General features: G+C 45.4%; 1 protein-coding gene across 1 annotated transcript; it reads left to right on the top strand.

Annotated features, from left to right (window-relative positions):
• The first annotated feature begins 2,240 nt into the window (after nucleotides 1-2,240).
• Nucleotides 2,241-6,465, top strand: LRIT2 (leucine rich repeat, Ig-like and transmembrane domains 2). The gene is made up of 3 exons (XM_027962281.3): nucleotides 2,241-2,373; nucleotides 2,672-3,453; nucleotides 5,672-6,465. Exons 1-3 carry the CDS (start codon nucleotides 2,264-2,266, stop codon nucleotides 6,463-6,465), a joined length of 1,686 nt encoding a protein of 561 aa, XP_027818082.2. The 5' UTR covers nucleotides 2,241-2,263.
• Nucleotides 6,466-13,698: the final 7,233 nt, after the last annotated feature.

Below are 13,698 nucleotides of genomic sequence, written 5' to 3'. Positions count from 1 at the left end.
CTTCCCTCGTGGTCTAGGGACATCATGCTCTCAATGAAGGGGGCCCAGGTTGGATCCCTGATCAGGAAACTAGATCCCACGTGCTGCAATTAAGAGTTCACGTGCCAAAACTAAAGATTCTGCATGCCACAGCTAGGATGCAGCAGAGCCAAATAAATAAAAATATATATATATAAAAATTTTGGTCATGTTGGAGTGACTTTTTTCCAGTTGAATAGACAGGAAATCTGCTACTGCCCAGAAGCCATTTATATCTAATTATTTCACAAATATCGAGTGACTCCTCTCCTGTGACCCCGTCTCTACTAAGAATCCTAAGAGACAAGTTCCTAAGTGCATCCTGCCAGAAGGGAGATGGAAGTGTAGCATTCTCAGATCCCTTCTCTTTGTTGTTCCATCTCTTGAGTTTAGTCTTCTAGCCAACAGCACAGCTGCTCCGCATGACCAAACATCAGATAAGGAAAGATGAAGGAGTCAGGAGAGGAGAAGTGGCAGTGCGAAGGAGACCTGGCTGAGTTCAGAGAGGACATGCCAGTGGGCGTTCTCCTCAAGCTCCTGGCAGACCGCTGGAAGGCTGAGTTGAGCAGGATTCTTTTAAGAAAGCTAGATGGGATGAACAGAGAAGAAGTTGTAGGGGATGTAGGGCTCTTTCGGCATTTTTATTTTGGGATGAGAAAAGAACTCACTGGTCATTTGTGATACCCGTGGATTGAATCACATTTTCCCACAAAGCAAGCCTGACAAAATCTTGACCAGCCTGCTAGGGAACTCTGGAATGAAAACCACCCATCGGAGTTGTCCCCCATCATGCCAAACCGGCCAGGTCCTTGTGCCCCCACATCAGTCTCTGCGTGAGGCTGCCTTGGGAAGGGCATGCAAGCGCTGATTCATTCCTCAAAGGGTGTCTGGGCAGCACCTCTCCTTGTCGGCCACAGCTTTGTGCCCACGGCACTCTCCTTCCTTTCCAATTTTTTTAACCTGGAGAGGAAGTCCAGCTGTCTAGCCATATTGTAGAGTTAGGTTGTCTGGAAACTCCAGCAAATATATTTGGCTTGGATGGAAAGCCTGGGATGTAATCAGCTTAGTTGGTGACCCATTTCCCCATCACTGGTTAGCTACTAAGCGGATTTTCTTCCCTGAGGTCTTTTATAGGGTATAATATATATCATGAATCTTAGGGGAACCCGTGGAATTTTGATAGTCATCAGAAGTAATAGTACCCCAGGTAAAAGAAAGTGACTGTCTTCAAGAGTCTATTGGTGTGGGAGGTGAATTAAATTTTATTGGGTACCTACTATATGTTAGATACTTTATTTTGCATAATCTTAGTATTTCCTAGAAACACTAAAAAGTGTTAATTTTCTCACTTTGCACAGAGAAATTCACTTTTCAAAGATTTCAAGATTAGGAAGCATAAGCTAGAGAGAAGGCCTCATGGGACCAGATTCACAGCAATCTTGCTAGCCACAACATTCCTTGCATCTAGCAAGGGTGTGGCTTAGAGCAGATGACCAATTTATATTTATTGAATGAATGAAGAATGGCAAAGTATCCAGAATCACATAGAATCTCACTTAAAAAAATTTAACATGTGAGATACACTGCATTCAGGATAAGTTATGTGATTCAGGATAAGAAACGTGCTTTGATTTAATCAGAAAGCAACAATCTTGTGGTTTAACCTCTGTACCATGATGCTTCTCTGATTCTGGTCATCCAAGCAGCAGGTGACGCTGTCTTAACTCACAAGACAAATGAATCCACCACATGCTGGAGATGTTGCCACTGATAAGAGTGGTTCTAAAATTACTTTGTCAGCCATCATCTGAATTTGCATTTAGAGACTGGTTGAAAGTTCTGGGTTTCAGGAGCCAATTGTGATCGATGAATTTTAGATGGATTCTGGCCCAACCACCTGAACCATGGTGCTCAGGAAAGCACTCCTTGCTTGTTTCTCTGATCTTTTCGTATGAGACTGAGGGGCGGCGGTATCAGGACTGAATTAGACATCTGCCTGAGAGTTTGCTCTCTGGGCTCAAGAGCCAGAAAGTGAATTTTCCATCTAGTTAGGAGAAATAGCTCCCTCTTCTGGGTTCTTACTGAGCTTGTGATCTGGGCCATAACAGACCTCAGGGCATCCAAGGGCTTTGCTGTTGCTGTGCTGACCTACATCATTATGGATTACCAATAATAGGATTTGCCACTTGGAGGCTTGGACTGTACTTATTTAAAAAACTCATAAGGTAGTTTCTTACAGAAGGCTATGGCTTCAGTTCCTCACTATTTCCTGCTAGTTCTGGTCTTTCTGGATTCACATGCGGCTCAGCCATCCTGTCTGCCAGGATGTGCCTGCTCAGAGGAGAGTTTCGGCAGGTGCGCTGGGCTAGCAAGATCCCAGAAGGTTGTAGGGGAGTGGGTTTTCTTTGGGATGATGTGGTGTGGGAGCAGGCCAAGATTTGGCAGGACATCAGCAAAATCTCTTTGAAACTCACTTTAGTTGGTTTAGTTGGTGCTGAAGTTTTATAAACTCTGCATTTTTACCAGAATGGGTCTAACTCAAGTGAATTGCATTTTTTTCTTTCTAATTCATACATCTAATACCAGGATGACCCTGATCCTACTTCCCAGACTCTTGATGTTCATCTCAAAGCTGTTCTGTTGTTTTGTACAGGACTCTGAAGTGCGTATCTATCTCTTTGGGAGAGATCCCAAGGAACCTTCCTGAAGAGTTCAAGCAAGTGAGAATTGAAAACTCACCCATATTTGAACTGCCTCGAGGGTTTTTCATCAACATGCGCACTTTGGAGTACCTTTGGCTCAATTTTAACAATGTCACTGTGATCCACCTAGGAGCCCTGGAGCACCTGTCAGAACTGAAAGAGCTGAGACTGGAGGGGAACAAACTCCGTTCAGTACCATGGACAGCATTCCGTGCCACCCCGCTCCTGAGGGTCTTGGACCTCAAACACAACAGGATTGATGCGCTTCCTGAACTGGCTCTTCAGTTCTTGGTCAACCTGACCTACCTTGACCTATCCTCCAATAGACTGACAGTTGTATCCAAGAATGTCTTCTTGAACTGGCCAGCCTACCAAAAACACCAGCAGTCTGGCCATGAGGCTGAGATTCTCTCCAGCATGGTGCTGGCACTACACGACAACCCCTGGTTATGTGATTGTCGCCTAAGAGGACTTGTCCAGTTTATCAAGTCCATCAGCCTTCCAGTCATCCTGGTGAATCCCTATCTCATGTGCCGAGGTCCTCTCTTCAAGGCAGGGCAACTTTTTCACGAAACGGAGCTCAGTGTTTGCAGGAAGCCTCAGATTTCAACCCCGAGTGCCAATGTCAGCGTCCAGGTGGGACAGAATGTGACCCTGCGATGCTTGGCACAGGCTAGCCCCTCACCAACTATTGCCTGGACTTATCCTCTGAGCACATGGAGGGAATTTGATGGTAAGTCCATGCACCCTCTCCACGTATCTGGGGGGCTGGGGAGTTCTGTAGCAACCCTGTCTTCAGAAGAGAAGTTCTAAACTGGGTCAATCATGTGGAGGGGTGCAAGTAAGATTGGGACAGGCTTGAATTATACTCACCACGACAGAAAGAATGCCAAGATAGTGCTCTACTATTGGCAGTATTTTAAATGGTTGCATACAGATCTCTATAGGACGTATGATGTAAATACTATATGTATACACTAATGTGTTTATATATTTGTTGCATGCAGATCTAGCAATATGATATTTATATTTTTACACACAGGTGTATATAATAATATATTTATATACATGTTGCATATAGATCTCTATGAGATGTAAGGTATAATTATATATATTACATATGTATTTGTGGCTTACATATATATATGTTGCATACAGTATGTAAGACATAAATATATATTAGTTGACTTAACATACTGTATAAATATTATAGAATTGTATATGAACACATATATTCTTTGAAAGCCTTCTAGATGCAAAATACTATACTGAGTATTTTTAAATCATAGAATTTCTGACTAGAACTGAGTCTAGAGGTAACTTATTACTTATTTCTTAAACTTTTCTGAGCTAACTCATCTGAGGTTCTTGTTTGAAATAATATTTTCAGACCTCTCTTTGGAGATTTGATTCAATTAGACCAGGGGAGACCCTGAGAGCATTTATTTTAACAAGTGTTTCTTCACGCTCTCATTCCCTAACCTTCAGCTACCTCTTACCAAGCAAGGTTGGGAAGTCCTAGGTATTGAGTGAATTTCACACTTCCTACCACTATGTTGATCAGACCGTATTGGCTTGAAGTTGCAATACTGGGACCCAGGGAGAGACCTCTAGGGGTCCCACTGCTGGGATTCGAACCTGTCTTTCATTTCCTGAAGTTCAGGCTCTGCTTTCATACCTCAGCAGAAGGCATCTTTAATGTTGACCCTGCAGGTTTGGAGCACATCATGAAGCCAGGGATGGCCTTTCTGGAAGAATCTTGACACTATCTAGAAGACAGCTGGGAATATCTAAGTAAAACAGGAGAAATACAGTCACTCAGATATTATACATGGTGGCAAAACTCTGGAAAAAAAACCTAATTAACTGAAATTTTGACTTTGTCCTATCATTTTGATTACATCTTATTGGCTCAAGGTTAAGTACCAGTGAAGGAGAAATACAGCATTTGTTGTTGTAGCTTCTTTGAGAGTGGGAGGTACATCCAGATGTTATCTTTGTGATGCTTTATCATCTGTCTCTTGGGTATCATGTTCAATCCATTCTCTCAATAATAGTAACAGCTAACACTTACTGAGCACTTACTGTCAAACTTATGGAGTGAGTACTACTATCATCCCATTTTACTGGTGAGGAAACTGAAGCCAAGAGAATCTAAGCAACTCTACTTACTTAGTACATGGATTTTACTAATTTACTAAGTAAATGCAAGACCATTTACTTAGTCAGGGATAGATTCCAGGCATTTGGCTCCAGGCTCTGAGCCTCTCTACCTCTGCAAAGTAAAAAGGCACTTCCTGAAGCTCATGATACTGTACAGTCACACTATTGTTAGAGATCTCCTAGAAACCAGGGGATAGCTTGGCAAGGCTAAAGTCGGTTGGTAGGAGGAGCTAGTGAAGCTGAAAGAGTGTGATCTTCATACACAGAAGAACAAGGTTCCAGATCAATCGATGACTCTGAACAATTCTAATGATGGACAAGTTGCTTAGTCACTCTAGTCCTCAACTTCCCATGTGTAAAAATTGGATACTTACCTTACAGGGTTGCTGAGAGGCAAGAGTGAGTGAGTGAAAGTCACTCAGTTGTGTCTGACTCTTTACGACCCCATGGACTACACAGTCCGTGGAATTCTCTAGGCTAGAATACTGGAGTGGATAACCTTTCCCTTCTCCAGGGGATCTTCCCAAACCAGGCATCGCACCCAGGTCTCCTGCATTGCAGGCAGATTCTTTACCCATTGAGCTGCAAGGGAAGCCCAAGAGGCAAAAACCTGGCACCAAACACATGCTCAATAAATGGTCACCACCACTTTAACAACAACAACAAACATCCCCCCCCCCACCAGAAAAATGAAAATAAAAACACACACTAGCATTGCTGGACACCCTCCAGCTGACTGTTTATCAGAGAAGTGTCTACTGGAGTTGTTTTGTTCTCTCTCCACCCAGTGTTGACCTCGTTTACTGCAGAAGATGCTACTCTGTCTGAGCTGGTCATCCCTGCTGCCCACCTGGTAGACAGAGGCAATTATACCTGCATGGCCTCCAACTCCATTGGCGTGAGTACCGTGGTCATCTCCCTCGGCGTCCAGCCCGCCCAGGCCCTGCCCGCACCGCGTTCTCTTTTCTCCCCCTCAGAGAGCAGCGCCTATGTTGACCTGCGGGTGGTCAAGCAGACGGTGCACGGGATCCTGCTGGAGTGGTTCGCGGCGGCGGACACTCCTGAGAAGTGGTTCACGCTCTACATTGCGTCGGATGAAGCCTTCAGGAAGAAGGTGGTCCACGTCGGCCCGGGAATCAACACGTACACGGTGGATGATCTCCTCCCTGGCACAAAATACGAGGTCTGCCTTAGCCTGGGGGGGCAGCCTCCGCGCCAGGGCCGGTGTGTGGTCTTTGTGACCGGCCGAGACGACGGCGGGCTGGAGGGACGAGAGCGCCTGCTGCACACCACGGTGATCCTGTGCGCCGTGCTGCTGGCGGTGCCTGTGGGCGCCTACGCCTGCGCGGCCCAGGCGCCCTGCAGCTGCCGGGCGTGGGGCCCGCGCCGGTGTCTTCGCCGCAGGAAAGCCCCCAGGTGCCCCCTCGCGGTCCCAGAGCTCAGGGACGACCCCTACAGAGACCACACCGCCGTCTGCGAGGACGGCCTGCAGCCCGGAGGTGCTGAGCGGGAGGGGGACGAGCAGAGAGCCGGAGAGGGAGATGACCACCGGGGAGGGCTGGTGTGGACCTCCAGCCCTTAAACTAATTCTCTGCGGCGGCTCAACTTGGCTCGAGCCATTTATTCAGCAAGTGTTTACTGAGCACCGACTCAGTTCCAGGCTCTGAACTTCACGCAACGGTCGTGGAGACAGTCTTTCTTACCTTCATGGAACTGATGCCAAAGGAGCTTCGTCCAATTAATAATTTTATTATCCGTGGTGACTGGAGATTAATACGTGTTATTTTGTATGTAAATAATTGTATAACATTTATATGTTTACATGGAACATTAACACATAATACATTTCACATATGTTATCCCACTGGAGAAAGGTAGGCTGCTACCCCTTATTACAGGTGAGGAAGCAGAAGTTCAGGAAGTTATAACCACCTGAGTCTGATGTTCTGAAAAAGCTGCCTTTTGGGGTGAAACGAGAGCTGGTGGGTGATGTGAGTCTCCATGGGTGGGTGTCTGTGTCCCGCAGAGCAGTCCTTGGTGCTCCTGAGAGCCTGGCATCACCAGCACTAAGGAACAGGGCACTGGCTACAGCCCGGGGCTCATGTCTAGTGATTGTTGGAAACCAAAGTCATATGGTTTCTGGGAGCCATATCCGGAAGGAAAAGAATCTCTATAAAATCATATGACTATTATTATTGTTGTTACTATTACATGATCCTGATTCCCACCTATTTTCTTGAGACTGTGAGATAACAGGCTTATTTGCTCAGCCCTGTCTTCCTAGTATCTCAGTGCTGAGTAGGACAAATGTTTTTCACATGAATAAGGATATAATGCCTACTCCTGTTTCCAGTCAATGTTTCAAGCCCTCCTTTAAACTCCTGAGAGGTGATTGTTTCTTCTTATCTACACTCACATGGGTGGGGGTCCCCATGAAACCCAGGGATGGCTCACTGTCCCTCCAGGCAACTCTGATGATGGAGGTCTTTCCCAGGGTTTAAACTCACATCTATGTCTTCACAGCTTCTCCAGCTTGTGACAGGAAAACCTTCTGAAGGTCTGAGGGTAAGCTGGCCTTCTTGTGACGTCCCCAGAAATATTTTCTCCCTCACTCCTTCCTACCTTCCTTCCGAGTTCCTTCCAGGTCTATCTTAACTATCATGTCCTTCCTCCAAGTAGCCTTCCTGGACTTTCCATGCCTATGGAAAAGAAATAAGGAATAGAACAGGATGTGCGATGTTTTTGTTGCTTGCAAGCTCTTGGGGCAGAGACTGACCTTTCTTGCTGAAACTACTGGACTCATCCAACCCCTGGACTGTGCTGATAATCAATTTTGGTTGTAATGAATTTTTAGAAATTGAAGACAGCTCTCATATCAAACAAATTGTTCTGTTAATTCTCATTGATTTTCTTCTGAGCAAGAAGTGTTTTATGGAAAATTTCAAAAGTAGAGACACTCTTGTTCCTCCCCTTCGGTCAGCTTCAAAAAAAATTTTTTTTTTAGCATTTTGCAGTCTTGTTTCATCTAGTCCTTGCTCTTAACAGTTGTTGATTTTTTTTTTTTGATGTGGACCATTTTTAAAATCTTTATTGAATTTGTCACAATAATGCTTCTGTTTTATGTTTTGGGTTTTTTTTTTTTTTTTTGCCACAAAGCAGGTAAGATCGTAGCTCCTTGAAGAGGGATCGAACCCGCACCCCCTGCATTGGAAGGTGAAGTCTTAACCACTTGACCACCAGGGAAGTCCCTCAACAGTTTTTTTTAACTGGAGTGTTTGTGGCAGATACAAAGCTTCACAGCTTACCTGTGAATATTTTAGTATTATCCCTAACAGATAAAGAAGGTTCAAAAATACACACTCACAATGCCATTATCACACCAAAGAACATCCATTTTTGAATGATATGTATATAGTTTTATATATATGTATATATATGCACATATGTATACAAACAACACACACATGTATGTTATATAAGGGAGAATTTGTTTATAGAAATTTCCCATGATAAAGTTGTTGGAGCAGGACAAGAATGTACTTCCACTGGCCTCCAGGTACTTCATTCCATAGGATCAAAGGCCATCCACAGTTCTTGGAGGGTGGGCGTCGCAGCCTTCATGAAGGGGCCTGGGGCCAAAGTGAAGGCAGGAGTGGATGCTGTGACCTCCACTTCTGGCAATGAAACCTTCGTGGTGGGCGTGGACAGAGGGGCAGGAGGAGGGAAAGGGGAGTAGAAGAGACGTGTAGGAAGCGAGAGTCAGGAGCATGTCCTGAGCAGGGGTCGTGCTCAGCTGAAACTGTGAACTTGGGAATTTGGGGCAAGGGAACACAGTCCACAGAGGAATTCTGAGAATCTGTCCCTTAAACTTTCCCTTAAAAAATCCTAGAGTAAAGATGTGCGTTACTCAGACTGATTAGGCATTATGGTTTGCCAATAGCATTGACTCTGCAGCCCAGGTTCCTGGGCTTAAATTTTGGCTTTGCTTCTTACTGGCTTCGTGACTCTATTTTCCTTGTGCCTTAATTTCCTCAGATGTAAAGTGGAGATAATAATAGTAACTACTGCATAGAGTTGTCCAGATGATTATATGAATTTTTACATGTAAAGTTCTCAGAACAATGTCTAGCACACAGTAAGCCCTCAATAAATGTTATCACCATTTAAGGCATCCATGTCCATTTGTGTTTTCTTTGACTGACTTTGCAGACACTGGTCATTAGGAACATCAGATCTTACTAAGTTTACATATGTGTGTATATGTAGAAATACATATATAGGATACATATGATAGGATACTGAAATACATATGATAGGGATACTGAAAAGAGGAACTCCCCAGGTCAGTAGGTGCCCAATATGCTACTGGAGATCAGTGGAGAAATAACTCCAGAAAGAATGAAGGGATGGAGCCAAAGCAAAAACAATACCCAGCTGTGGATGTGACTGGTGATAGAAGCAAGGTCCCATGCTGTAAAGAGCAATATTGCATAGGAACCTGGAATGTCAGGTCCATGAATCAAGGCAAATTGGAAGTGGTCAAACAAGAGATGGCAAGAGTGAACGTCGACATTCTAGGAATCAGCGAACTAAAATGGACTGGAATGGGTGAATTTAACTCAGATGACCATTATATCTACTACTGTGGGCAGGAATCCCTTAGAAGAAATGGAGTAGCCATCATGGTCAACAAAAGAGTCTGAAATGCAGTACTTGGATGCAATCTCAAAATGACAGAATGATCTCGGTTCGTCTCCAAGGCAAACCATTCAACATCACAGTTATCCAAGTCTATGCCCCAGCCAGTAACGCTGAAGAAGCTGAAGTTGAACGGTTCTATGAAGACCTACAAGACCTTTTAGAACTAACACCTAACAAAGATGTCCTTTTCATTATAGGGGACTGGAATGCAAAAGTAGAAAGTCAAGAAACACCTGGAGTAACAGGCAAATTTGGCCTTGGAAGGCGGAATGAAGCAGGGCAAAGATTAATAGAGTTTTGCCAAGAAAATGCACTGGTCATAGCAAACACCTTCTTCCAACAACACAAGAGAAGACTCTACACATGGACATCACCAGAAGGTCAACACTGAAATCAGATTGATTATATTCTTTGCAGCCAAAGATGAGAAGCTCTATACAGTCAACAAAAACAAGACCAGGAGCTGACTGTGGCTCAGATCATACATATATATACACACACTATATATATATATTCAGTCCTGAATATTCATTGGAAGGACTGATGCTGAAACTGAAACCCCCACACTTTGGCCACCTGATGTGAAGAACCAACTCATTGGAAAAGACCCTGATGCTGGGAAAGATTGAAGGCGGGAGAAGAGGGGGACAGCAGAGAATGAGGTGGTTGGATGGCATCACCAACAATGCTGGACATGAGTTTGAGTAGTGTCCAGGAGTTGGTAATGGACAGGGAAGCCTGGCGTGCTGCAGTCCATGGGGTTGCAAAGAGTCGGACATGACTGAGCAATTGAACTGAACTGATACACACATAATGACAGAATATCTATGCTAATATTCTTCACATTCTGTTGTTCAGTTGCTCAGTTGTGTTCAACTCTTTGCGACCCCATGGACTGCAGCACGCCAGGCTCCTCTGACCTCCAGTGTTTCACGAAGTTTGCTCAAATTAATGTCTATTGAATTGGTGATGCTATCTAACCATCTCATCCTCTGTTTCCCCCTTCTCCTTTTGCCTTCTATCTTCCTCAGTATCCAAGTGTTTTCTGAACAGTCAGCTCTTCACATCAGGTGGTCAAAGTATTGGAGCTTCAGCTTCAGCAACAGTCCTCCCAATGAATATTCAGGACTGATTTCCCTTAGGATTCACTGGTTTGCTCTCTCTGCAGTCCAAGGGACTCTCAAGAGTCTTGTCCAGCACCACAGTTCAAAAGCATCCATTCTTCAGCACTCATCCTTCTTTGTGGTCTAACTCTCACATCTGTACATGACTACTGGAAAAACCGTAACCTTGACAATATGGACCTCTGTTGGCAAAGTGAGATCTATGCTTCTTAATATGCTGTCTAGGTTTGTCATTGGAGAAGGCAATGGCACCCCACTCCAGTACTCTTGCCTGGAAAATCCCATGGACGGAGGAGCCTGGAAGGCTATAGTCCATGGGGTCGCTGAGGGTCGGGCACGACTGAGCAACTTCACTTTCACTTTTCACTTTCCTGCATTGGAGAAAGAAATGGCAACCCACTCCAGTGTTCTTGCCTAGAGAATCCCAGGGATGGGGGAGCCTGGTGGGCTGCCCTCTGGGGTCGCACAGAGTCGGACACGACTGAAGTGACTTAGCAGAGGTTTGTCATAGCTTTCCTTCCAAGGAGCAAGCATCTTTTAATTTAATTCACATTCTGTTTAATGAATGTTTAAGTAGTGTTCTGTGTAAATAATGTTTCAAAGAGGCAGGAGTTTTAGATTCAATTGTCATGCTCTTGGGAATTTGTTTAGAGCTTAGACTGTGTCATTTTAAGTTAAGTGCCTTTGATGCAGCAGACATTTGTAAGTAGGGCTACTTGCTTTTAGAGTGAAGCCATTGCTGCTGCTGCTGCTGCTGCTGCTGCTGCTAAGTCACTTCAGTTGTGTCCGACTCTGTGCGACCCCATAGACGGCAGCCCACCAGGCTCCCCCATCCCTGGGATTCTCCAGGCAAGAACACTGGAGTGGGTTGCCATTTCCTTCTCCAATGCAGGAAAGGGAAAAGTGAAAGGGAAGTCGCTCAGTCGTGTCCGACTCTTCACGACCCCATGGACTGCAGCCCACCAGGCTCCTCCGTCCATGGGATTTTCCAGGCAAGAGTACTGGAGTGGGGTGCCATTGCCTTCTCCGGAAGCCATTGCTAGTCTTAGGTATATGTAGTTAGGAACCTGAGAGAAGTGTTTTGTCCTTTTTCTCTTTTATTTTTGCTTGTTAGAGCCTGTATCCCTAACACCTAGAAGAGGGCCTGAGACAGGTGATATGTATATTCAGACATGTGTCACTAAAAAAGGATTCGGTAAAGTATTGATTAATAAATGAATGACTGGACCTCACTAAGCCAAAGAGGTGCATTTGTACAATTTTATAACATCACCAACATCACGAGATTACTGATATAAAGTAAGGTCACTTACTTTATTGTTCAAGTTATGGGTACTTAAGCCATTGCCGCTGCATTCTAGAAACTAAGACCTTCTGAGCACTGCCCCTCCCCAGTTACTTCTCTGAATCTCCTAAGGGATCCTCCCTGTGTCCACACGGCAGTGATTTGCCTTAGTCGTCACATGACATCCTCCCCGTCCTCCCCGTCCATCCTCCTGTGCTTGCGGCCTTTGAAGACTGTCGGGGATGCATGACTGCCTGCCAACATCCGTGCTGGGTGGGCTGACCTGGATTTTCTCAAAGCTTCTAGTCTTCATGGTGGGGGAGGGATAAACTGGGAGATTGGGATTGACATATACACACTACTATATATAAAGAAAGTAGCTCATAAGGATCTACCATATAGCACAAGGGAACTCTAATCAGTACTCAGTAACGACCCATATGGGAAAAGAATCTTAAAAAATTTTTACATATACATACATGCTTTTATGTATATGTATAATTGATTCACTTGGCTGTACAGCCAAACCTAACACAGCAGTGTAAATCAAATATACTCCAATAAAAATTAATAATAATTTTGAAAAAGCTTCCAGTCCTCAGAGTAACAGAATTCCTGCAGCCCCCAGAGAACTGGGACAGCGTGGCTCCTCCCCAGTTCTTGCCATACTTGGCCAGTTGGGCTCTGGGGGCAGCCATTGAATACAGAGTCCCACAGATGCTCTGAGGGGCATTCTCACTGATTCCTAACTCACTGGGCAGGTGGATGCTCAAACGCAGGCTGCAGGGCTGCAAGGGTCACAGATGTGGAGTCTGCCCACCCTCCTCCACTTCAAACTGGCCCACTCTCCTCTGTTCTCCTAGTACCCAGGAGAGGTTTCCAGGCCCATCAGAGGGTGTAAAACATCCTGGAAGTCAGGATGAGCAGAAGAAGCCCTCCCCTCTGGGTATGATGCTTTAGCATGGGGACCATCAGCTGTCCTCAAATGCCCTCATGTACAGCTAAGAATAGCACCTGCCTCCTGAGCTCACATCAGCAGAAACAAAGCTGCGGCAGGTGCTTTGCATAGATTAGCTCTTGTCCTCCTCATAGCAGTGTTTTGCACTATGTACTGATGAGGAATATGAGGTCCCTGGGGGCTTTGGTGTCTGGCCCCAAGTCACACTTAGGTGGCAAAACCAGGATTCAGACTCAGGGCTGTCAGACTGTAAAGCACAATGTTATTTCATATAATTAGAAAGTCTGAGCTCAACCACAGGAAAGAAACACACTGTTCTACAGACTCCTTGGAGACCCAAGAGTGGGACAGCCTGCCCCATCTCTCACTCTGCCTCCCAGCTCTTTACCTTGAGGTGTAACATTGTGCTTGCCCAGTGTGGCTGGCCAGGCACTCCCTTGCCCCGGCCCCCACCCCATTCCCTGCAGTGGCATTGGCCCACACTCACTCCCACTGGTCTAGGGTCTCCTCCAGTGCCACCACATTTGCGGGTCCCTTACAGGTCCACCGTATCTTCCTCCTCTTTCTCAGCACGACTTGGGCTGGCAATGAGGCTCTCTGCCCATACTTTCCAGCACAAGAGTTGCTCACATGCCTAGTTTCCAAGATTGACTCTGCCTTGGTTCAAGTTCCCGGGCTTGTCTTGGAGCTCCACCCTCCACCCTTGGGCCCTGATGCTCTCCTGGGCTTCCAGCCCAGGGCCACTGT

This window comes from Ovis aries, chromosome 25 (genome assembly GCF_016772045.2).
Source record: "Ovis aries strain OAR_USU_Benz2616 breed Rambouillet chromosome 25, ARS-UI_Ramb_v3.0, whole genome shotgun sequence".
In the NCBI taxonomy this organism is placed as follows: domain Eukaryota; kingdom Metazoa; phylum Chordata; class Mammalia; order Artiodactyla; family Bovidae; genus Ovis; species Ovis aries.
The sequence above is the reverse complement of the archived record's forward strand: the minus strand, read 5'-3'. Positions and strand labels throughout refer to the sequence as shown.